Source organism: Protopterus annectens, chromosome 9.part0, assembly GCF_019279795.1.
Source record: "Protopterus annectens isolate FY-2018-M chromosome 9.part0, PAN1.0, whole genome shotgun sequence".
Taxonomy (NCBI): domain Eukaryota; kingdom Metazoa; phylum Chordata; order Ceratodontiformes; family Protopteridae; genus Protopterus; species Protopterus annectens.
Genome location: NC_056743.1, coordinates 1809871002 through 1809898099, shown reverse-complemented (window position 1 = coordinate 1809898099; position 27098 = coordinate 1809871002). Strand labels below are relative to the sequence as shown.

At 40.6% G+C, this 27098-nt stretch overlaps 1 protein-coding gene across 1 annotated transcript in view; it reads left to right on the top strand.

Moving 5' to 3' along the window:
• The window catches only part of LOC122812282 (complement C3-like), a 607672-nt gene that overhangs the window by 343525 nt on the left and 237049 nt on the right, over positions 1–27098 (top strand). The window contains exon 7 of the mRNA XM_044084683.1: positions 3991–4077. Coding sequence (XP_043940618.1) covers positions 3991–4077 — 87 coding nt within the window. The remainder of the gene's footprint in view (positions 1–3990; positions 4078–27098) is intronic.

Below are 27098 nucleotides of genomic sequence, written 5' to 3'. Positions count from 1 at the left end.
TGCAACCACTGCCCATCTAAGGTTCAGAGATATAATAAATCACAATAAAAAATTCAGTCTTCTAATCTCAACCCTATTTCTGGATCTATCCAAACATTCAACACAGTCAGTCATCAAGATTTTAAATGTCAAATGAAGCAGCACCTGATAGATAACTGCACCTGCACCACCCCAAGTTAAACTGGAGCTACTATAGTCATATGAATTCATGTTATAACTCTCTACTGCCCAAAACGTAATTTACTATTATCAGAACTATAACCTCCTCTATCATCTCATCTCTGTTATAGGTCCATAGGTTCATAGGTAGGTACTAGGCTATCGGCCCGTGGGCCTATGTAAGCCTAGCCAACAAGGTTCCCTGGCTTACGGCACCCAAGAAAGTTATTTTCCTGTGCCACTGTCGAACAGAGACACAGAAGTGATCCCCGGGGTGTATTTTCTATTTCCCATCCACTCATCAAGATTTTTCTTGAAGAGTGCTAATGAAGAACTTTGCTTGACATAGATGGGTAGCCTGTTCCAGAGTATGGGAAATCTCTGGGATAGGAATCTATCCCTCCAGTATGTCCTGTTTATTGTGGTGACAAGGTTTAGGTCCCTAGACCATGTAGCTCGGAGGGATTGGGATTTCTTTAGGTGTAGCATGTCCAACAGCTCTGGGTTTGACATAGCTTTATATGTTAGGCAGAGATCACCTCGGAGTAGGCAATATGCTATGGAGTAAAGCTGGAGTTTTTTTGAGATGGTCAGTGTAGGGCATCTGTTTGAGGCCAGTAATCCTCTTTGTGAGGTACTTCTGTGGCCTTTCCAGCTGCTGCAGATGTCTTGTGAGGTACATTCCAAAAGGGGCATTGTACTCTATAATGGGTCTAATGAGTGTCGAGTAGAGGGGAACAATGACCTCTTTTTTTCCTGGATGAGAACCCTTTTATGATGAGGTGTGCCACGTAGAAGGACTTTGTGACTACTGTGGCGATGTGACTATCAAAGGACAGACTACTGTCCACCTGGATCCCAAGGTCTCTTATCACACATTTGGTGTTAAGTAGACTGCTGTCTATGTAGTAGTTCATGGGTACATTGTTTTTACCAAAGGGGATGACAATGCACTTTTTGGCAATGAGCTTGAGGCCATGGCTCTGACACCAGACATCTGTCTCAGCGAGGCCCTTCTGTAGGATTTGCACATCATTTGGGGACTCGACTATGGTTCCTAGTTTGCAGTCATCTGCGAACTTCATTAGCCAGAGGCCTTCTGTGTTAGCTTGTACTTCAGAGAAGTAGATACCAAACAGGAGATGTCCCAGGACTGAACCCTGTGGTATTCCACTTGTCACTGGTTTAAGGTCAGATTATGGAGTATGCAACTTTTACAGTGTGGGATCTGTTAGTGAGCCAGTTGGCAACCCATCTTGTGACGTAGGAATTTATACCTAGTTTAGTGAGTTTAGCTATAATTCCAGAATGGGGGATGGTGTCGAAAGCCTTGGTGAGGTCAAGATAGGCTGTGTGACCCACCTTACTCTCATCTACAGCTTTGGTGTCTGCCTCAAAGAAGTCGATCAGGTTAAGGAGGCATGATCTGCCTTTCACAAACCCGAACTGGGTGGAATCTAGAGTTTGGAGGTTACCAATGTCTTTGTTTATGAGTTCCATGATGATACGTTCCATGGCCTTGCAGACTAGGCTCATTAGGCTAACAGGGCGATAGTTCCCAGGATCAGTGGTGTTTCTTGTGTCTCCTCCCCTCCAGGTCTGTGTTCAGTCATCGAAAGAAATAGCCATCAAGCAGCATTTCATCGAACACTGAAACTCAGCATTATCGAATGGTAATATCATCGTAAACAAAACAACGAATGGCCATACTTGACTAACACACACAAAACGGCAGGTAGGATGCACTTACCGGTATGCTGCTGATAAGGAAATCTGCCCTTTCCCCACTGTAGTGCGATCTCATAGTTGGTATATATAATTATCAAAGGAGCAGGGAGTGCAGCCCCCCCCCCCCACATGAGGTGGGTCCTGTATAAAGCAAATTCTGTTGATGTGAAAGCACTTATCTTTTACTCTGTTTTATTTTGTTTAAGCTTGTATTAAAATTATACATTGTTTTTATACGTTCTGTCTGGCTGTTTTTTTTGTTTTTATGAGATAAGGAACCATATTTATTTTTGTTAATTGTTTGGCTGTGATGTAAAGAGGTATTGTCAGGGACACATAAATCGAAATGTTACCAGACATAAACATTGTAGATACTATGACCTCTTTTTACGATACTCTAATTGTTAGACATAAGAAAATGTAACTGGATGCTAAAGCATGAGAAATATGTTCAGAAATATTTTTAAACACATTATTAAGCTATCGTAGACAGTCATACATTAGCAAAAATGAAAACAATCCATAGTAATATTTTTTCCTCTTACACACATTATATGTCACATAATTTGTTCACTTCCTGCCTTCCCTTAAACCACAGTCCTCCTCCTTAACATTATTCTTCATGCATTGTTCCCACAGTTTCCATTTATTTCTAAATAATTTGCTTCTTCCCTTTTCTAGAGATCCCTCTTCTAGTTATTTCATTTCTTTTACAATATTCAAGACTTCAAGTCTAATTGGTTTAAACTTTGATTTACATTTTCTAGAAATTGCTTATTTGGCAGCCAACAGAATTAAACTTAATAAGGTTTTATGCCTAGGGAATTCAGCATGTGTTCAGAAATATTGAACTTTCCAGAAGTGTAGCACACACAAAGAGCTGTCATTTAGATGAAAAAAAAGCAAAAGTGTATTGAATGGTAAGACAGCTAAGAAGTATGAATTATAATATATATATATATATATATATATATATATATATATATATATATATATATATATATTCAAAACAAGCCACCTAAATTGTGGACCTCTTGATTTTGTACTTTGTATGTGTATATAAGCTAGGCATTAGTCTGCCATATTTAAGATTCACTTTTGTGATTCTCAAGATTCTACTTATTTAATCTGTTCAGTGAATAAAACCCACATTGCTACAGTGTCTACATGGATTTTGAGATGAACTACCACCAGCTTTTCAATGAGCTTTTAAATTAGCTTGCATGTATGACAGACATGCATTTTCAATTTTTTTTTGTTTGTTTTTGTTTTATTATTGAATGACTGAGCTGGTTCAAGTCACTTTTCAGTCACAGCCTGTGTCAAAGGACAGATACAATACATTGAAATATTTGTACAGAAGTTATAAAAATTCATGCATCAGTAACATTGTTACAAAGAAAAAAAATTGTATTTCATCAGCAGACTTCCCCAGGATTAAATGGAGAGGGACTGCAGTAAACACAGTACGTATGAAAATAGTGTTCATGACTAAAATTGTTTGGATATCATGCACACCAGCAAGCTAAAAAGCACAGCACTGGCTTATACAATGTCAGGATTTATAGGCACTTACTTCAGAACACTGATACGTTACTGCAGCTACCCATTTTTTTCTGAGCATAGGTTATTTTGGCTGCTAAATCATCTGTGTCCCTTTGTTTTGAATAACTTTACCTACTAACTCTTACATTATTGTCTCCAGTTGACTGTATTTCATTATACTTATGAAGCATGTCTACAGTGTAAAAAGCTAGTTACCTTGTCCTCAGAGAAGTAGCGCATATTGTACATTCATTTGCAAGTAAAATCTGACAAAAAGCCACTATATCCAGTGAAATGAGGCTACACATTCATAGAATTAGTCACTACCAATTTACATCATAGCTTAAACACAGCATGGTCAAGGGCATGACAGAATAGCAGAAGTAAATGTAAGTTGTTAGATGGCGATGCATTTGCTCAAATTTCACATTCTATAACTGATGAAATGCCAGACCACAATTGCTTCAGTTTCTAAAAGTGTGAGCATTGTTATGGCTTGTTTACAAACAAAATAATATTGCATGGACATATATCTCATTGTTCCTTCTTTATCTTTAGATAATTGCTTTCAGAAGAAAACAGATCAAAATTCAATTACTTTCCAAGAAAGAATAGATGGAGCCTGTGCATTTGGTAGAGATTTTGGTAAGTTTCTAGAAAAGCTTCATGTATTCTAGGAAGATGCAAGTAATCAAGCCAAGCAGAGGAAATCAGTGGTTGTTCAATTTTACCATTTTGTACAATAGTAATTTTTAAATGAGTCACAATGAAGTGTCGGCTTGCAATGGAGACCAAGCTTTGCACAGTTTTAATTGGTTAAAAATACCTGGGACATCAACCCACAGCAAGCTGTATCAAATCAGCAAAGCAAAACACAAAGAAGAAATGTAATCTTTTACTGACCAAAAAATGAAAGACCCTTTTATGTTCTGCCAGAAAGTAGTTTTAAGTAATTAAATTAGATTTTCCTTTTATATATATATATATATATATATATATATATATATATATATATATATGTGTGTGTGTGTGTGTGTGTGTGTGTGTGTATCTATATCAGATCCAGCATAACGTTTAAAATACAAGCTAAGCAAGTGATGAATCATATTCAGGAAGAATAAAAACACAAAAGACAAATTAAAAACAAAATGAAGACAAAGGCAGTAAAAGGAATCCATCAAAACTTTAATAACTGATTAGCGTTTTCGTCCATCATATAATAACAACTGGACTTCATCAGATAAACTCAACAATCAATCCAGCCCTATTAAATACTGCCATCAATTAAGGCACATAATTGAATCAAATTCTTCTCACATTAATATAGTAAAAATTACGAAACATGACTTAAAAATAAACTACCTTAATATATAGGTATAAACTACTATGAAAACTCCTTTACACACAAAAGATTTGTAATTCTAAAACATTTAAAATCATTTGACCCAATACGTTAAATATATTAAATGTGTTATCTACACTATGAGCTATCCCAAACAGTCATAAATATTACATAATTAAAATGTTGTGTTATAGATTTATGCAACATATTTGTTAATAAAACTTAAAAATAATGAATATAAACAAAGCTGTATTTCACTGAAAAACTTCTTTTACGAAGTAGTGACCTAATAGTACATAACCTTGACTCATTTTTACCTTTCAAGTGCTTTTAACGTTAACAAGCAACTAATAGAACTAACTTCATTCAGACCCAGCCATATATATGCATTTAGCTTCAACTGCCATAACAACTCCTTATTTTCTAAATAAAGGGCTGTTGGACCACCCCTCGGGTTTACTCTTATTTCATCAATCGCCGTATATTTAAAAGAGTGCTCAGTATTCTCAGTTGTGTTTTGCAAGTGCATTATTCTCCTTGCTTTTTCTGATGGCATATTCATGTTCATATATTCTGTCCTGCAGCCTACATTCAGTCTTCCTGATGTAGAAAGCGGGACATTCCTGACAAAATGCCACATATACTATATTTTTTGGAATTACAGTTAAACCTACTGGTGGGACAGTACTCTACACCTTTAATTGTGAAGCTCCCACCTGTTTTAATTTTAACACAATATGGGCAGTGGCCACATTTTGACATCATTCTAATAGGATTAATTTTGTTATTAGAATTAATTTGCTCCAAAATGTTCTTAAGGTTCAGTCCCTTACGATACACTATTCCTGACTTAGTTGCAACTTTGCTCCTGATGTATTTATCATTTAGCAAAATGTCCCAGTTTTTATTAAGCACCCATCTGATAAATTTAAAGTCACTGTTGTAAGTGACATATACTATACTATAAAAGCCAGTGTGTAACTAGTTGGAGTTATGGTGGTAATACTAGTATATGGACCCTCCCACCAAAAAAGATCTGTGGTAAAGGGTCAGTTTGTCAGAGTGGCTAGAATGGTTACAAGAAAGGAAGAATTTGTTCAAGAATGTGACTTGTTCTGTTCTATGTTCGCAATGAGAGGGTATCAACCTGATATGTTACATGAATTGGTTTTGAAAGTGAGTAATAAGAGAAGGGATGGAATCTTTTGCCCTATCCTTTGCAACGAACGGTTTATGATGGATGGAAATCAGTCAAATATTATGATGAAGGGTCAGCATCACAGATGTTTCTGCGCCTTGAGCCACATCATTCTACACCACAGGGACAGCCAACTCAAAGTCTCCAGGCTACCCCACAGGGTTTTACAACCTCTTCTGATACTTCACCAGAGCATCCCACTGAAGAAGTCCCTAGGAAGAGAAAGTGCAAGAGGAGGCACTTGGACTGCCTTCGGGAGTCAGTCACTGAAGATACTGATTTTGATGAAGGAGAAGGTTCCCTAAGTTACCACCTGAAGACATCTCATTCGGAGACATTTTTGAGATTCTTAAGCAGACAGGTGGTTGACCCTGTGATAACCCTTCCCTAGAGGAATCAGTATTCCTGGAAGGTTGTGGAACTGACCCGTCTACCTCCTTGGTTACTCCACCTACCAATTGACTTGTTCCCTAGTTGGACATGGAACAAGCCTGACTCAGTTTGAGCCAGTCCACAAAAGACTAGATCAGATTCTGGCTGCACCTGTAGGTAGGGAATTCTGGAGCAAGGGACTGCCCATAGATGCTATGTTCATCTGTACATCCCCCTAACAGGCTGTCTAGGATGTTGGACAGATTCGGGAAGTGTGTGTATGCTTCAGTGACTTTTGCCCTTAGGTCCCTGAACTACCTGGCATGCTTTACAAGACACAAAGGGACTTGATAAAGGAACTGTCAAAATCCCTTTCTGAGACCTTTACTGCTGAGACTCAGACTTCTGTCACCTCTCAGTTGGCTACCCTACAGTCTATTTCTAATTCGGCCCTAAGGCTTATCTTGCATGCAGCTGAAGGTGCCTCATGGGTGGCAGATTCAGGCATTTCCATTAAGAGGCATGCCTGGATGTGCTTTTGTGAATTTGCAAAGCCCTTCAAGTCCGCATTCATCAAAGCACTCTTTGATGGCAGTTCAGTGTTTAGCCCTAAAGTTAAAGACAAACTTTCCAGGTTTGAAAAAGATGGAAAAGACCCTCTCTGCAGTGGGTGTTTGTTTTTCGATCCCTTAAAGATCCTTCTGTAGGAATCAATGAGGAGGTTGAAAAATATGGTTCAAGAAGTCCCAGGGTCATTTCCAGGATCCACGTGGAGACAGATCCCCCAGGAGCAGAGGGGGGGGTTCAAATGGAAGACAGCACCCATGCAGCACAGGAGGCCCGCAGAACCAGAGGTTCAGAGATTCTTCTCCGATCGATCCTACCAGTGCTCGTGAAAGGAGGCCTGATTGTCCACCTTTGGAGGCAGTTGGGGATTGTTTATCCTTGCACCAGAGAGCCTGGCTAAATATAACAAAAGATACATGGGTGCAGAGGATTATTTTCAGAAGCTATATCATTTCCTTTTACCTACCACCTCCACCTGTATGCAACATTCCCAGTGTTCTACCCAGCCAGAGGAAAGCAGCAGCACTAGAAATACAAAACTGCAAAAAAAAGGAGTCATCCAAGAGGTCCCACCAAACCAGATAGCATCCAGAACTTACTCAAGATTCTTTTAGTGCCAAAGAAAACAAGGGACTGGATAGCAATTTTGGAACTCAGTGAGTTGAACAAAGTAGTTCAACACACAAAGTTTTGGATGGTCATAGTTCAATCTGTTCTGCCGTATTTTAGGCAACTATGACTGGATATGCTCGATAGACTTTCAGGATGCGTACTATCACATAAAAATTAACAGACAATCCAGGAGATATTTACAGTTCTGCCAAAAAGCCAGTCACTACCAGTTCAGAGCACTGCCCTTCAGCCACATCACAGCCACAAGAGTGTTCACCAAATGTGTGGCATGGGGTAGCTGCTCGTTTGGGACTGCAGGGATTCAGAGTGTTTCCATACTTAGACAACTGGCTCATTACTGTCCCGACCAGGCATCTACTAATAAGAGCAGTAGATCAGGTAGTCTAGACTTACACCCATCTGAGGATAACTTTAAATTACAAGTATCAGTTACAACAGACTCAAACACTGGAATTCATAGGGGTGATTTTCAACATGGTTTCATTGACAACTTCTCTTCCTCTGTCAAGAGTGCAAACTCAGAAAACAAGAATAGCCAGCAGAAGTGGTAGAGTACAGAATAAACTTTAATAAGACAAATAATCAGGTAGAGGGTAATATGCCCAACTACCTATCTCAGACCGTTTTGGCTACAATAGCCTTCTTCAGTGAAATTAGTAAAGCATATAATATCCATTCAAATGCGTATATTTATATGTAATGACATAAAGGCAGTTCATTGGTAAATTAAAATTGGTCATTAAGACCAGGTGGGAATAAAGCCCCTAATTTAATGATCCATTTGCGTTCCTTGAAATTAAGTAAATCATGCCAACCTGATTTATCTCTACATTTACCTGCAATACAGTCAATAACAATAAAATAAAAAGAGGCAGAATTATATTTACAAACATGTTTAAACAGGGCATTATTGATACGCTTGTTCCTGATTTCACTAAGGTGCTCCCCAATCCTAAGGCGAAAAGGCCTGGAGGTCTGTCCCACATAGAATGAGGAGCATGTACAAGTGGCTAGGTAAATGACCCACTCTGTACTACAATTGGCCCAAAAGTTGATGTTGAAAATTTCAGATGTATTGTGACTACTAAATTCCCTCGTATGTTGAACTTTATTACAATAAGAACAGTGGCCACATGGTATACAACCCAACACTGGGCCACCTCTCAGTGTATATTGAGTAGAAACAATGGAGTTGGGACCCATCCTCTAAAACAGGGATCCCAATGTCCGACCTCTCCTAAAAGAAAAAGAGCATATGTCCCTCAAGAAAGAATGTAATCTCTCCTCTGCCATCAAAATATTCCAGTGTCTGTTAATAATATTCATGAACCCATGTGTATTACGTCCATAAGTGGTCACCAGACGAACCAAAGAATTAGATAGATCCTTATGTTTATCCTTGTTTTGTAACAAGTCAACTCTGTTCTAATTTGAAGCCCAATGGCAAGCAGTGCTAACAGTACCTGGGGGGTAACCTCTCTCATGAAACCTACATATTAGATCATCTCTAGTGGTCTCAAAAGTTTGTTGGCTTGAACAAATCCTTTTGGCTCTTAGGAATTGTGACTTGGGGATATTCTGGATGCTATGTCGGGGGTGGAAGCTAGTAGCATGTAAAAGTGAATTATATTCAGGAAATTTCCTGTACACCCGGGTGGAAAGAGTGTCATCAGGATTCCTGCTAACCTCAACATCAAGAAAAACAATCCTGGATTTATGGCAATTTACTTTGAACTCAATTCCCCACACATTGTCATTGAGATAGCCAATAAATTCCTGAAGATAAATTTCATCCGACTTCCACACCAACCAACAATCATCCAGATATCGTCTCCAGATATCCAATTCATCCATGTATATATTATGATTAGAGTCATAAATCATAACCTCCTCAATATAGGCCATAAAAAGGTCTGCATAAATGGGTGCGAAGGAGGCACCCATTGCTGTACCCTTGACCTGCCAAAAGCATTGGTTCTGGAAGTAGAATACGTTACTAGTAAGAACGTATTCAGCCAAGCACACTAAAAAAGTGTTAAAGCTGGGTTGGTAAAAAACAGATCTTCCCAACCAATAGTCCAAAGCCTGCAAACCTGCCCAATGTGGGATATTTGTGTACAGAGAGGTTACATCCAAGGTACATAGCAACCAGTGGGGCTCCAATTGTGTGTCACAAATAATATCCAAAAACTGAGTAGTGTCCTGGATTCTAGCTCGTATCAGAGGTAGTAGTGGTTTTAGATAGTAAGTCAAATATTCAGATAAGGGTTCAGTAATTGAGCCACGCCCTGATACAATTGGTCTTCCAGGGGAGCATCTAATATCCTTATGTATTTTAGGTAAAAGATAAAAATATTGTTTACATGGAGATGAAACTGATGTCTATCTGCCTCCGTGATGATACCCTCTTCCTGGGCCTGTATCAGAAATGAGTCCATTTTGGTTTTGAAGTAACTAGTTGGGTCCAATGGCATAGCCATATAATATTTTTTATCCCCCAATTGTCTCATTGCTTCCTCATTATAGTTGACCCTGTCCTGAATCACTACCGCCCCACCCTTATCTGCTTGTACTATAACAATTTCTTTGTTGTTCTTAAGTTCCTCTATACATTGTACCTCCTCTTTAGAAAGGTTGTTATAAGATACCTGAAAATCTTTGAGGTTACAATGTAGATCCTTCAGGACATTAGCTTGAAAAGTGGATACTAGATGTGACATAGGTGGAACAAAAGATGATTTTTTAAATCTAAACCCTGGAACTGCCTGAACAGTGTCATTTTCAAAAAACAATTTCAAATTAAGTAAATGACAAAAATTGACCACATCTTGTGCTAAAGTGTATTCTGGAGCAAGAAAGCCAGGCACAAAATTAAGCCCTTTGGTAAGAACTTTAATTTGTAAATCATTGAGGTGTACAGATGAAATATTATGTACATTCATACTGTTTATTAATGTTCTATCATCAGTTTTAACAGACCTTCCAAACCCTCCATGGGTTTGACATTTTTTGTGTTTCCTCCCCCCTCGTCTGAATCCAAACCCAAAGGGTGTAACAAACTCCTCCTCTTGGGATCAGTTGAGGCATCTGTGTGATTCCCCTCCCCTTCAGTGTTGGAGGACGTATCCTCCCCTGATGTGTAGCTCAATGTTTCTGAGCTACGTTTCAGAATAGATTTGGGTTGGGTCTTTTCCTCTTGGGGCCAAAGGTTTATTATTAGGAAGCTTAAAAGTGACATTCCTAGGCATATCAAATGGTTTACCTCTTTCATAATCTCTATATCCCTTTGGAACTTTTTCAATTTTTTATCCTTTAGAACTTGTTCTAACTTAAGTAGTTCTGTTGTTAACTGGTTCACCCGGGAAATGAAAGATCCACTAGATTCAAATTTATTAGCCTCCATGCAAATAGTTTCTACCTCCTGAATACCTAGTTTGACCGCCCATTCATAAAAATTGGCTAAAGCATCCACAAAACCCAAGGATGCTGATTGTTGGATCTGTGTCCATTCATCCGTTAATTGTTCATCAATATTATGTACCAAAGGTTGTACTTTAACCCTTAAGCCACGTGGTGTGATTTTTTTGAGTTGGTAAGCCTTGAACAGGCGTAAATGCCAAACATTGGTCCGAAGACCTTTCATGCTTTTACCCAACTTAAAAAACAACGATTCACATAATTTGTCTGGGTCTTGAATCAACCCCGAAGAATCGTTGCCCGTATCTGATAAACCCAAACCAAAACTAGTCAGATCATTCATATCAGATGCTAGGCCTTTTACAAGAGGAGTCAACGCCATGTTGCAAGAAAAAAATACTAACCTCCACAAAAACGTTAATGAATCAAACAGTTCTGCTAACAGCAAGAATGAATATATATATATATATATATATATATATATATATATATATATATATAGTGATTGGAAGCCCTCCAACCCTTCCTCTGAGGAGTCTGTCTTTCTGCAGGCTTTTCATGCTCGACCCTCTACCTTTTGGGTGACATCACCTGCAGACGAGCTGATACAACTCGTGGTGCAGAGGGCTTGGAAGAATCCTGACACCATCGAACCTATTCCAAACAGACCAGATAAAATTTTATCACCCTCCCCCAGAAGAGAACCCACACTGGTCTAAAGGTCTTCCAGTGGATGCTATGGTGGTGGTGGCTGCCACAAAAAAGGAGCTTGCAGATGAGAGCCAGACAGTCCACCCACCTAACAGGGAGCCCTGGGCGGTGGACCGACTAGGGAAGCAAGTGTTTGAGTCATCAACCTTCGCTATTTGGTCCTTGAACTATCTGGTACATTTTACTAGGCTCCAAAGAGATCCCATTTTGGAACTCTCTGGAATCTTAGCAGAATAAGTGTCCGAAAAGGTATGCAGCAAAGTTGCCTCGCAACTAGCGACCCTGGAATCCATATCTAACTCATCCATGCAGTTAATATCCCATGCGGTTAATATCCCATGCAACCGAAGGGGTGGCTAGAGCTGTGGGTTCAGGCGTAGTCATGAAACACCATGCCTGGATACGCCTGTGTGATTTCGCTGACCCCTTTAAGTCTTCCTTCCTTAATTCTCCTGTGGAAGCATCATACCTATTCAGCCCTAAAGTGAAGGACACGTTAGCCAGGTGTGAGAAGGACAGAAAAACCCTGTCTGCCATCGGTGTACATTTCTCCACCCCCCCCCGCATCCTGATTCAAGGAACCAGCAGAGTGGAAAAATATGGCACAAAAAAGTCTCAATGTCCTTTTTGTGACACACGTGGTGAGTTCTCCACCAGAGGCAGAGGGGGTAACTCTAGTGGAAGACACCCCTACAGAGGCAGAGGGGGGGGGGCGTGTAATCAGGGGTCCTGAGATTCTTTCTTCAGACAGCCCTATCAGCACTCCTGAACACCCTATTTCTTTCCTCTGGAAGCAGTTGAGGGGATGTTTTTCCCTGCACTAAACAGCCTGGCATTGCATAACCACAGATTCTTGGTTGCAGAGGATAATCACCAGAGGCTACAAAATCCCATTGAACACCCTCCCAAATCCTCAAAAACATATTCCCAATGTTCCACCCAGTCAAAGGGAATCAGCAGCCATAGAAATAAAAAAGCTGTGTCAAAAATGAGTCATCCAAACAGTCCCACCAGACCAAATAGGATCTGGATTCAACTCAAGATTATTTTTATTACCAAAAAAGACTGGGGACTGGAGTCCAGTTTTGGATCTCTGTATTCTGAACAAATTTATCACCCAAACAAAATTTTGGATGGTCCAGTTCAGTCCATTCTTCCATTCTTGGAAAAGGATGATTGGATGTACTCTATGAACCTTCAGGATGTGTATTACCATATAAAAATGGACATGCCTCCAGAAAGTTCCTTCACTTCAAGCTAGGAGCCAATCATTACCAATTCCAGGTTCTGCCCTTCGTACTCTCTACAACCCCCAGAGTGTTCACAAAATGTATGGCAGTGGTTACAGCTCACTTGAGATTACAAGGATTTTGAGTGTTTCCATACCTAGACGATTGGCTCCTCACCACTCCCGCCAAGCATCTCCTGGAAAAAGCCCTGAACTACACCCTGACATTAACAGAAATCCTGGGGATCTCTATAAATTGGGAGAAATGCAACCTGACCCCTTCTCAGAGTTTAGACTTCATAGGAGCGATTTTCAATACTCAGTCTTGCCATGTGTCTCTTCCGGATCACAGATTGCAAAAACTAAGGGCTCAACTCCGAGTGATACTCTGTCAGGACATGGCCTTGGCTCGAGAGGTCCTCCAACTTCTAGGTTCATTGGCTGCACCAATCACCATTGTCCCATTCACGAGATTACACATGAGACTCATTCACTGTCTTCTTTTTTCTCAGTATTACCTGAATCATCATCCATTATCTTACCAAATACAGATAACAGAACAGTGCAAAAAAGACCTTTGGTGGTGGATGAAGCCAGATGCAAATCTTTGGAGTCAGCCTTTTTCCCCTCCTCACCCCAAGGCCACTGTGACCACAGATGCTTCCCTGATAGGGTGAGGGGGTCATTTTCAGGGTATGACTGTCTAAGGCACATGGTCGCCCATAGAGGCCAATCTGCATATCAGTGTTCTAGAACTGAGAGCAGTGCTTCTAGTGTTGCAAGCATTTCACTCTGTCCTTCCCTCTGGAACAATTGCCATCCGATCAGATAACATAGCAATTGTCTGGTATATCAACAAACAAGGGGAAATCAAGTCCTACCCACTGTGTCGAGAAGCCATGAGAGTGTGGCAATGGGAGATAGCTTACAACCACTTTCTGATCGCAACGCACATTCCCGGGGATTCCAACATGATTGCGGACAAACTGAGCAGGTGTATCCTTCTGCCTCATGAGTGGTCCCTCAACCTAACCATAACGGCAAAAATCCTCAGCTGTTAGGGCCAGCCTTGCTGTGATCTTTTCACCTTCCCAACAAACCACAAGTGAAGCAACTATTTTTCCCTAATCCCCCTCGCAGGGGGAGTCCCTGAAGGATGGTCTGATTCACGATTGGCCCACGGGACTTCTATATGCTAATTCCCCCTCTTCCCCAATCACAACATTTCTAAAGAAAGCCCTCCAGTTGAAAAGCAAAGTGATCCTCATTGCACCCTATTGGCCCCGCCAAGTATGGTTCCCCTTTCTTTGGCCTCACCTGCTAGACAAACCATGGATCCTGGATCCAAATCCAGATCTGATCTCTCACCCCCAAGGGTTGATTCACCCGAACATAGCAATCTCAAGCTGACAGCTTGGTTTCTCTTGTTGTTCTTCTTTCGGCTTTTCCCAGTTAGGGGTCGCCACAATGGAACTCCAGTCCGCTAATGATTGACCGTAGATTTTTATGGTGCCGAGGTGCCAGCTCAACGCCCAACCTTCAATGAAGGCATGTCCATTCACGCATGTCTTTCGAACGCAACTCGGCCGCTGGGAGGACATGCAGACTCCAGACAGAAGGTGCTCCAGCCAAGAATCAAATGGGAGAACCTCTTGCTGTGAGGTGACAATGCTACCGCTGCACCACCGCGGCTACTTCCAGTAATTGCCAGGCAGAACAATCTTTCTTCCCCGGTCTGTGACATTATCCTGGCTTCACATAGACAATCCACCAGGAAAATTTACCATAGTAAGTAGAAAAGATTCTTAATATAGTCCGAGCAAAGGAAATTTTACCCTTTTAGAGGCTCCAATTAATAGAGTTTGGGATTATTTGTCAAATTTCTACAAAGCAGGAGCTGCAGCATCAACCATCCATGTCCATTTAGCTGCCATCTCCAATTTTCATGGTTTCAAGGACTCTTCTTTAATCTCCAATTATCTTTGCAAAACTTTCCTAAAACGGATATCTCATATTAGACCACCCATTAAGGAACCCACTGAACCATGGAGTCTCACATTAGTTCTTCAAACCTTAAATCAACCCCGCTTTGAACCTGCTGCTACCTGCGATATCAAATTCTTATCCTGGAATTCCTTATTCCTAGTGGCCATTACCTCAGCTAGACGTATTTACGAGCTTCAGGTCCTATGTAATGAACATCCTGATATAATTTTTCATAAGGACAGAGTATCACTTCGGACAAATCCCTCCTTCCTACCCAAAGTTGTTTCAAATTTCACAGTAAACCAGTCTATTGACTTAACCAGTTTTCTTTCCTAATTTCTCAAACAGAGGAGAATATTGCCTCCACCTTTTAGATGTACATAGACAATTGAGATTTTATTTTGACAGAACAAAGGAAATCCGCAAATCAGACCAATTGTTTGTATCCTTTTCAGGCCCGAAATTAGGGAAAGCTGTCTCTGAAGTAACTCTATCCAAATGGCTAAGAGATTGCATACTCCTGGTGTATCAACATTCAAAAACCCCTATACCAGGCAAAATCAAAGCACATTCCACCAGATCTGTAGCAACTTCAATAGCTTTTCATTCAAGGGCATCCATGGACAATATCTGTGCAGCTGCAACATGGGCTACTCCCCATACCTTTATCTCTCACTACAAATTGGATCTGGTCTCCAGGGGAAGAGCTTCCTTTGGTTCGATGGTGCTCAGGAATATTCTTCCATAGGGGCCACCCAAGACATATAAGGTAGCTAGGGACTCTGTCCCATCATTAAGGAATGAATGAAGATTAACAACTTCAGATAAAGAAGTTATGTCTTACCATAACGTTCCATCTGTGTTGTTCATCTTCATTGCGTCCCGCCCTCCTTCCCCCTCCTAAAGGCTCCTGGGGGATTATCTGTGTCTAATGTCACTCTAGGGAACTTGGTTCATATGTTGGTACTAGGCTATCAGCCCTAGGGCCTATACAAGCCTAGCCATAACAATTCCCTGGCTATTTCTTCCCACACTATTTACTTCCCTGGACCCTTGTCTAGCAGGGCGACTGAAGTGATCCCCGGGGTGAATTTCCTTTCTCCCATCCAATCGTCAAGGTTCCTTTTGAAGAGGGCCAAAGAAGCACTCTGCTTGACATGTATGGGCAATCTAATAGGTTCATAGATTGGTACTAGGACTTGCTCAGATATAGCCTCTGTTTTTCTTGTCACGGTCAGACTTGATCTGAGGTAACTGGGAGAAGGGCACTATGGGTAAAACTTAGCTCGAGAGTTTTTGCCTGGCACGAGCTTGGTATAAGGCCGCACCGGTTCCGAGGACGGAACTGATGCCTATCAGTAAGGAATGAATGAAGATTTTAACATTATTTGCAATGCATGCATCATTCAACACCCCAAAATGCTCCCTATCATTATTTATTAACATTTTAGGTTAGCTGTCTTTCTGGGCCATTTAAGCCTAGCCAAATTCCCACAAAGATAAGAATCAAACTGTGTACCTTGTGTCTATCAGGTGAACACCTTAACCATTATGCCAAGCCCCAAACCCTTTTTATTTCAGATTTTCAATATACTTTCTGTGAGTTCCACCTTCTGTCTTGAACTATTGCAATTATGATTGTGTAGGTTTGTCTAAAACTGTTGTCTTGCAGGCAGTTTATTTTGTTACATTTTTATACAGAATCATACCACAGCAGTTGTATAATTTATGAGACAATCACTTGAAGGTCACATATTGAGAATTTTGTGTAAATACTGTAACAAAAGGGTGCTGAAAGTGTATTACAAAATCCTTAAAGTCCATTTTTTTGTGGTTAAAATACCTGTAACTTCTTAATTTCTTAGACGATTCAGGTTATATTTTCAGCATACCATCTTCAAGTTCCTACATCATAAAATATGTAACTGTAATTTGTACAGCTCTGCAGAAAATGTTATTTCACAGTCAGTTTATGAAGCAACCTTTTCAGACAGAACCTTTTCATATAGAATTGCATAGTGTCAGGTGAATGGTTTAGAAGATGTGGACAGATAAAAGGGGTGTACGATTTGAAATTGTAAAGGAATTGTGATACCCCTGTTAATGTCTTTCTTATTGAACAAAACTAAGTAACAATTTAAGGAACAATTTTTCTCACAAACATCAAAAATAAGGACAAAACCTCTATATAGTGAAAACACTATATGCAAAGCGCATTAAAAATAGAAAGTATAAGAATGCATTCAATGAAATGTTCTGTATGGAAGTAATGGACCTTCCTGGATTGAGGAAGCTATCTGCCTGCACTAGCAGGTGTCAAAGTGCCCCTAGTGGTCCATTTTTCCATATAATGCCCATTACATGACGTTATTGTTTACTTACGACATCAGTTTGTGAAATCTTCACATTATCTAATAATATCAGTATATAATCTGAAAATAAAATGAACTCATATTTTTTGCCTTTAGAAATAATGTATTTGGTTTCAGTCTATATTAGACTCTTGATCTGTGATTGTAGCAAAACCAAGGAGGTAACAAAGGAGGCAACACTATCTGGTTCCCACTGTGAGGTGAAAAGAATTAAAAGCCTGTCACTTACACTCAATTAGGCAATGCAGCATACCCAAGTATTTGAGAATATTATAGAAGAAAATGGCATTGGCTGCATCTTATATACCCCTGGCGCACTGACGTCAGGGAAGAAGCGACAGCAACCGACGCCGGACCAAGACTTTGGAACTCGGGCCGACTGCGGGACCGCCTGACGGCAGGATAACCCAAGTGTGATGACTGCAGTAGTGTATACACTCGAACATCTACATTCATGGTAGGTACAAAACTGTACTTTTGCATTGAACAAACCTTTTTTTTCTTCCTGATCCCTCCCAGCCATTAAACTATTCCCCTAGTACACCTGTCAGCCTGTTCATTCCCACAGTGGCAAAAGCCCTGTAGCTCATTCTTTTCGCTCAGGTGAGGGGCAGGTGAGAGGAGCAGTGTTATTATTTAGAAGAAATACAAGGGGGGTTGAATTAATCGATCATCCCTTATGCACACCTACTGGAAGTCCAAGGTGTTGCATGGAATGGGTGCCTGCAGTAGTGTCTCTATGCAGATCATCCCTTATGCACACCTACTGGAAGTCCAAGGTGTTGCATGGAATGGGTGCCTGCAATAGTGTCTCTGTGCAGATCATCCCTTATGCACGCCTACTGGAAGTCCAAGGTGTTGCATGGAATGGGTGCCTGCAGTAGTGTCTCTGTGCAGATCATCCCTTATGCACGCCTACTGGAAGTCCAAGGTGTTGCATGGAATGGGTGCCTGCAGTAGTGTCTCTGTGCAGAGGGTGATGCAGCTCACTGATCCCTGGTCTCCACTACAGATCTAGACTGTCTCTCAAGCTCCATACATATGCTTTCCTACTTCTCTGATTAAGTAAGACAAGTAAATATGATCAGTTATTCAAAGTGGGTTGGTTTGTATACTGTTAGTCAAACAAAGTAGGTTCCTGAAAGAAAATAATTTTATCACTCCATCAATATAATTCATGGAAGGCAGAGTTTTCAAGATGTCAGAGTTTTCATAATTCACTTATTTACAGAAAAATACTATCCTGTATATGGATGAGGACAGCTGCTCTGTTCTGTCAGACTGTCATGTATCCCATGTATATAAAATATGTATATCTGTCTCTGTGAAATATGAGTAGCAAGTCTTCCATGTAAATAGAATCAGATGGTCTGTGTTTTGGACACTGCCACTGTAACAGGTTGGTAGCTGCCTCTAAATGTATACAAGCTTCATATCAGTTGATACCTACATAGATATATGTGATCATATGTTTTTTCCAAAAGAATAAGGGAGTCCTTCCTGTCAGTTTAGTTTAATTCTTTCTAGCTACACCATCCCTACACCCTCACCCCATCTAACTCTGCTTATCCTACTAATTTGAGCAGTTACCTAATAATGACAGTTGACCACATGGGAATGGTCAGTATTTCATGAGTCCATCATCCACTTAGTAAAGAAATATGTCAAACGTGAGCCTGTTTTCCCTAAGTGCCCGTCATGTACCTCCTTTCTGCTGCATCTTACCTCTTAAGTTCAACCCATACCTCCCTTGCAAAATTCTGAAGACTCACTCCATGGCCCGTCTGCTCTTTGTATGTTCCCCAGAATGTTCATGTTCAGTGCAGGCAGACTCTCTTCATGCTGATATTCCCAATCAATTTAGTAACCAGTCATTGAAATACCACAACCATTCTAATATCACTATTTAGGTAATACCTCCAGAACTGTTTTCATTATGCTAAAGGCTTCATAATTGTTATGCATAGTAAACGAATGAGTCTAGATGTAACATTTCTTTCAGTTTTTTTATTACCCCCCCAGACCTGTCAGATGACTTCTCTGTCTTCACCCAGTCTGCCCATTCCTTCTTCAGAAACAGGTGATAGCCCTGTGGGCTATTAATTCCACCCTGGGCATATCAATCAGCCCATGTGTTCCACGGTAGGGCATGGCTCAACTTGCTCCTCCTCTGGGGCAACCTATACTCTCCCCAACTGTGTAGTGCCCCCAGTAGTGGCTTTTTCAGGGTACACTATTGGCTGCCATCCAAGGGAAGGTAGGCCTCCACATGCTGAAGTCCCCTCAGTGTAACAGTGCAAATGCACGCAACAGAACCTGCTTACTAGGCCTAAACTTCAAGGGTGTAATCTTATTTTTTAAGGATATGCAGCAGGTATTAAAGAAGGCAAAGAAACCTGCTACTAGAAAATCATATAGTAGGAAATAGAAAATATTTTCTAGTTTGTGCCAAATTAAGAACCAGGACCCTTTTAAAGCTAGTATTTATCTGCCTATGTATCCCTGTCTTTCAATGCATTCCTATGTCAAAGTGTTTTTGAAAGGGGTTATGCTAACTTGTCTACCTAGAAAACAGGTCGCTCTTCCTTGGGATCTTAATTTTGTTTTGGAAAAAAATAATTCTTGGTCCACCTCGTCAGGCTGATTTAAGGTTCTTAACATGGAAAATAGTTTTGCTGTTTGCTCTGACTTCTGAAAGAGAAGTGTCTTAACTTGCAAGATTTCATGGTGGGTCGACCTTATCTCATTTTTCGCAAAGATGTGATTGTTTTGTGAACTAATCCTTCATTTTTGCCTAAAGTGGTATCGGAGTTTACATTGAACCAAGCAAGGGTTTGTCGTTATTTTGATGTTCACGGACAACTCAAATACTGTCTTGACAGAATGAACACCTTCAGAAATTCCATTTAGTTGTTTTTTTTTTTTTTTCTTTGAAAGTAAGAAGAAAGGACAACCTGTATAAAATAAGGCAATATGTTCAACAAACACACTGCCTTATGGGCATATGGGTAGCAGTACTTTGCTGCCTTTTCTCTGGCAGTCTACCAAAGTTCAGAGCTCCACATCCTGCCTGTCTGTGGGTGCAAAGGGCCATTCACCTGAGAGCACAGAGACTGCCTTTCAGAACTATGGACAGGACCCTTTCAGTTTTCTAGTGCAGCCATAAGAGAAGGGTCTGAGAAAGACTGCTTCTGTCTCTGGATTTTCATTTGCTGAACTCTGATAAGAAACCCTTTGGGATTTTATTTCCTCTCTCTCTCTCTCTCTCTCTCTCTCTCTCTCTCGCTCTCTCTCTCTCGCTCTGTCTTTCTGCCTTTTTCTGTCAGTGCTTGAATAGTGTATTCTGCTGCTTTGACTGCTTCTACAAATCCAGTGACATCTGTGGTGATAAGGAGGCATGGCTGTTTGCAGAGTCAAAACTTGTCTGATGAGTTTAGAAATGAGATTATGAATGCTTCTCTTGATTCTGATTATGTGTTTGGTACAGCAGCTAATCAGATCCGTAAACACTGGGATGACAGAGGTAAACAAATGTGACAGATGTCTACAGTGTTCCATATTCCTAAGTTTCCCTCTATTAAGCAGGATGATTTTTGTCAGCCCAACACACAGAAATACTATCTGAACAAAAGCTGAGGCACCAAAAAGAAGTGGCAGGAAGAGAACTCCACCAAACCTAACAACAGATATTTCTTTCCAAAAAGGACCCCCCCTTCCAGCTATTGACTATGCCGAAGGTTTAGCACCCATCTTTCCAAAGTTCCCTTCCAGGTGCCTCATATCAAAAGTTATCCCTCCATAAGGCCGCTTGGGCTGTCAGTAATTTCCAACAAAAGGTTTCTCAAAATTATTAGCAGAGGTTACAGGTTGCAATGGAAGAAACATTCACCTTAGTTCAAGGGGATGCCTCCTTACACTGTTAGACCAGACATTGTTATTCTTTCCTATAGTCCAGCAAATGCTGAACTCAGGTTATTATAACTGGTCCATTCTTCGGGATGAATGAAAAGTTTCTACTCCAAAATTCCCCTAGTTCCCCCAAAAAAGAGCTCTTGTGTGGAACTGTGTTGAACCTATCCTTCATGAATACCTTTGTCAAGGACCCCAAGTTCAACATGCTCACTCTGCAGACAGTGCTTCCTGTATTGCTGGACCGCTGTTTCATGGTTACCCTGGGCTTTGAAGGATGCTTATTACCATACCTGCTTAAGAGATGTCTAAGATTTGTTGTGCCTGTTTCCCACTATCATAGGATCATGGAATCATAGGATCATAAGACGTTACTAGGCTAATGGCCCTAGGGCCCTTACAAGCCTAGCTAAGTACTACCCTTAGTTCCATGATCAGCAGCTAATGCCCATGTCCAAGAGGGACACAGGTGGAACCCCCAGGGTGAATTTAGGGTTACCCATCCAATCATCTAGACTGCATTTAAAGAGGGCCAATGAGGTGCTCTGTTTGACATGAAGTGGGAGTCCGTTCCAAAGGTGTGGTAACCTCTGGGAGACAAATCTATCCTTCCAGCAGGTTCTATTAATGTCACATCCCAGATTAAGGTCTTTAGAGCAAGTAACCTGTGTAGCATTTGACTTGTGGATATGCAGCATTTTTCAATAAAGCAGGGTCAGAGATTGTCTTATATGCAAGACAGAGATCATCTCTGAGTAGTCTGTGTGAAACAGAATGAAGTGACAGTGATTTCAGGTGATCCACATAGAACAGATGCTGAAGACCTTGAATTTTCCTTGTGAGGAACCTTTGTTGTTTCTCCAGTTGCTGCAGGTGCTTGGAAAGGTACATATCAAAAGGGGCATTATACTCAATAATTGGCCTGATGAGGGAAAAGTACAGGGAGGTTATAACTTCTTTTATTCTGGAGGCAATGCCCTTACTTATGAGATGAGTAATATAAAATGTCCTTCTTACCACTGTGGAGACATGGGGATCAAAGGTAAGATTGCTGTCAATCTGTGTGCCCAGGTCTCTCACCACTGAGTTCATACTTAGGGTGTTGCTACCGATGTGGTAGTTAGCAGGAACATTGCTCTTACCAAAAGGGATGATAACACATTTTGTTTGCATTGAGTTTAAGGCCAAGACTTTGGCACCAGTCATTTGTTTAAGTAGGATGTTGACATCATTTGGAGATTCTATGACCGCTCCCAGTTTGCAGTCATCAGCAAACTTTGTTAGCCACAGACCTTTAGTTTTTGCTTGTACTTAGAAGAAATAAATTCCAAACAGTAGAGGTCCCAGGACTGATCCCTGTGGAACACTACTGGTTACAGGTCTGCTGTTGGAGGTGGATTCCCCTATTTTGACTATATGTTCTATCAGTGAGCCAGTTAATGACCCTAATAATGCTGTAAGGATTGATACCTACCTGGGTGAGTTTGCCAATGATGCCTGAGTGGGGGATTGTGTCAAAAGCCTTGGCTAAGTCTAAGTAGGCTCTATGCACAGATTTGCCCTTGTACAGGGCCTTGGTGACTGTCTCAAAGAAGTCCACCAGATGCTGTGTTTTTGGGCTTAGAGAGGGCGTATATGACCTGCTCGGTAGAGATACAAGGTAGGGGATATGTGGTAGGGATATCATGGGGCATGTGTGGCTGGGACAGTGGAGTGAAGTTTTCACAGAACCTGTTGGCCAACAAGTTATATATGTCCACAGGCTCAGTATATGTGGTATCATTAACTACCAGTTTGGCACAAATCTGGGCCTTTCCTTTTAGGTTACAGATGTAACTAAAGAATGCCTTGTGGTTGTCCTTAGTTGAGGAAATTAGTTTGGATTCATAGTTTGCTTTAGAGGACTTCACAAGAAGTCTTATTTGCTTGTTTAAGCTGAGGAGGGAGTGTTTCCAGTTTAGAGATCCCTCTTTCTTACTGTTGGACAGCAATTTCTTCCTCTTATTGTAAAGCCTGTTAATGGCAATTGTCTACCAGGCAGGTTTGCTCTTCCTTGAGAATCAGGTATGGATGAGTCAGTGCAGTTATACAGGTGTTTGTATAAAGCATTGGTGTAGAACTCTGCATAGTTGCCAGTTCCATCGGGGGGGTGGGGGGTGGGATGCAGTGAAGCTACTTATACCATCCCGTAAGAGGTTATTTTATTTTTATTTTATTTATTTGCAGTTTGATTACCGGGGAAGTCCACTGGGCCAAATTGACCCATTTTCAGTGGAGGCCTGGGGAGAAAAGCTCCAAGATGCAGTATACAATTTAGATACAACTGTTAGTTAATATTAAAGATAATATTATGTAGAATAGTTACTCATAAATGCATTCAGTATCATGCATAGTTAACAAATTCATTAAGCTTGAAGGTAGGGATCATACAGTTTCATTTGAGGAAAAGAGATGTGTGCTAGGTGTGAAAACAGTTTACATACAAACCTTTTAAGAAAATGTAAATAAGCTTTACATACACACATCAACAGTAGAATGCTATTTACAATATTTACAAGGTTTGGCTGTGTGAGGGTAGCTGTAGGACTTGTTGAGAGCTTAGAGAAGCTATAGAAATTGTTGAGAGCTTAGATAGGCTCATAGGAAGATAACTATGAGAGTTGTAGAGCTAGGGAACCAGAGCGAGAGCCCCCTTGGATTAGGTTGGGTGAAGGCAGGTACATTTCCATTTAGGGGACAGGTGTTTGAATAGTTGGGTTTTGACGTTTTCTGAGTTTGGTATGTTTCTTAGTGTGGAGGGAAGGTAATTCCATTTTTTGCCTAGTGAGAAAGATAGGAGAAGTTGGCCAGCAGGACGTTTTGGTTTAGAGATAGTAATTAAGTTCTGATTTTCAGATCTGAGAGTTCTGTTGGGTGTATAAGGGGGAAGGATGTTAGTTAGAGTGGGACATTTTGTTGGGTGAAATATGAGTCTATGTGCAGCAGTGAGTTGGGGATAGTCTAGGTAGTTTGGGAGTTCAAGCCAATTCAGGGATTGTAGGGTTAGGCAGTGAAGGGTGGTATTTTTAGATTTAGAGGCAAATTTGGAGATTTTGCTGTAGCAGTTTTCTAGTTTAGAGGCAATAGAGGAGGACAGGTTGGTTAGGAGAGGAGCTCCATATAATAAGGAAGGAAGAAGATAAGTCGAGGCCAGGGTTTGCATGGTAGAGTTGGAGAGAAAGCGATTATTCCTATACAGCATACCTAGCTTTGGTGGGTTTTCTTAATATTTTGTTGAATATGAATATCAAACTTGAGGTGTTCATCTACAGTAATGCCAAGTAGTTTGGCAGAGGAGACTACTTCTATAGGTGAGTTGGTTTGACTATAGACTTTGAAGTTGTTTTTATCGTAGGAGAGGGTCTTTGTGGGAGGGAATAGTATAATCTTTGATTTATTTGCATTGAGAGAGAGGTGGTTTTGGTGCATCCAGTTTTCAGTTGCTGAGAAGGCAGTTTGGGTTTTAGTCAGCAATTCAGTGAAGTTTGAGGCAGAGCAGACTAAGGTTGAATTGTCTGCGTATTGAATGATTTTAGCATCAGGAATAGCAGTGTGAAACTTATTGATGAAGATGTTAAAAAGCATTGGCCCAAGGATGGATCCCTGTGGTACGCCAGTTGGGGTAGGTAGGAAGGAAGAGATGGAGTTCTTCCATTTGACTGCCTGTAATCTATCTTGTTTTGGTCCTATCAGGTATGGATGAGTCAATGCAGTTATACAGGTGTTTGTATAAAGTATTGGTGTAGAACTCGGCTTTTTTTTAGTTTAGTTGCTGCTGGTGGGGTCAGGTGTGATAGTTCGAAGGAGACTGATTTGAGTTCAGATCTCACCAAGGAAGACCTCACAGTGGGGGTGCTGCAGTGGTCCCCATATTGGTAAGCGCCAGATCCAGAATGTTGGCACCCCTTGTGCGAGTGTCAATCAGCTGGTCCAGGGCATTGGAGTTAACGGAGTCAAAGAACCTTTGGGCAAGTGAGTTTGAGCACAAGTAATTTACCCAGTTAATAGATGGTTAGTTAAAGTCACCCAAAACCATGGTCTTCAGATGTATCTTGATAGACTCAAGCAGATCCAAATAAGAAGAGTGGGTTTCCTTATTCATGGAGGTGGTTCTGTAGCTGGCAATGACTTTAACAGGTGTCCTGCGAACCATATCTCTCAACCTGGAAACATGAAAAATCTGGACAAGTCCACCCATGAAAAACAGGTATAAATCTGTACAGTGATTAACATGACATTTGCATACAAAATTATGTAACCCCACCTACTCCAATGGAATTGTGGGATACCAACTTTCAAATGCAAACTGAAGAACAAGCAACCAAAATATGGTCCCAGATTCTGGCATTGTCCAGAATTCCTGTGCAAAGAAGTTGAAAGGCATATAAGCACACATAATATAAGCAATTTAGACAAGGCATCTGATTTATCCACAGGATCTTTGGAAATTCTAGAGGAAACCATAGTGCTAAGCAAAAATCAACTACGAATGCAGAGAGGGCATGCAGACTCCACATGGCATGCAAGTAAAGTTAATTAATTACAGAACTACAGTGCATACAGTTAAAAAAACTGAAATCTGCACAACAAATGTTGCAATGTTGAGGTATCTTCAACACATCCATAATTGTGCACTTTGGTAAGCTGACTGTGCACGTTTTCAAGCAGACCAGACACAGATATTACACATACAATTTTTCAAACATGGAAAGCAAGCCAGCCCAACATGCTTGCCATTAGCTCTAGTACTGCTTTAATCGGAATGTTTGTTTATTAAAATATATACACTTATATTTTATTACCTTCATTCTGCAAAAATAGTTTGTTTGGTCCTTCAGGCAACACTTCTAACTTCATGAATCTTATTAGTGGTACTACAGTGACTGACAGTCCCATTAATATAAAGTAAACCTTCATAAGCTACCTCTTCTGAATCTGATGATTCACATGCCATTACTCCAGACATGTGCCCAGTTTCTCAGTAAAATGGGACCCTTGTCAGAAAAAAAAATGAGCAGTTTTGTGCCAGCATATGAGCTGCAGTGGCCTCCTTTTGTCATAGGAGGAACACTCACACATAAGCAAAGCCAAAGAAAGATTGCAAACATTCAAACTCATTTTTGCACCATCTCCCCTCACACTTGGCGCCCAGTCAGTGCCTAATGGGTAGAATCTTTGTTGTGAATGAGAAGTTTGTGAAAGTCCAACTAGTGTAGCTTTTTTCCTCCTCCCGAGTCCCGAAAGGTCTGTTTATTTAGCAAATTGCTTGTATTATACTTATCCAGTGATGCGACTGCTAGCTTATTAAGTGAGAGAATATATTTATTCTATATCAACACATAAAGCAATAAAATAATAAAGAAATATAACAAGCTGCTATATTTCACCAGAATGTGCTGTATGTCTCTTATACCCTTGGTACATTCTGCATGTCACCATACAGCTGCTTTGATATTTAACAGCTAAGATGATTGCGCACCTTTCTCCAACCCTTCCCAACCCCAAGACTTCCATATCACGTACATACACATATTATGAGGAACAGACCAAATATATGAGGCAAAAATCTGCATTTTCTGCATTTTTTGCACATTCTGTGAAAATCTCTACAGTTGAGAGGTATTCACAGCCCCACAAACAAACCATCTCAGTCATCAAACTGTGATAAAAATATTCTCAGCAGTAGTCATACTAAACTTTATCTGTAAACAGAGCAAACACACACAGACTACACAGTTAAGACATTACAAAGTTTCAGGAGAGCCGATTTGTACGTTTTAATAATTGCTGTCCTGATCGTAGATGTACTATTGTAATGTCAAATGTGACTTTCTGCTCACTACAACCACTATAACTGGACGTATATTAAAGTGCTGCGTGTCGCTTTCATTT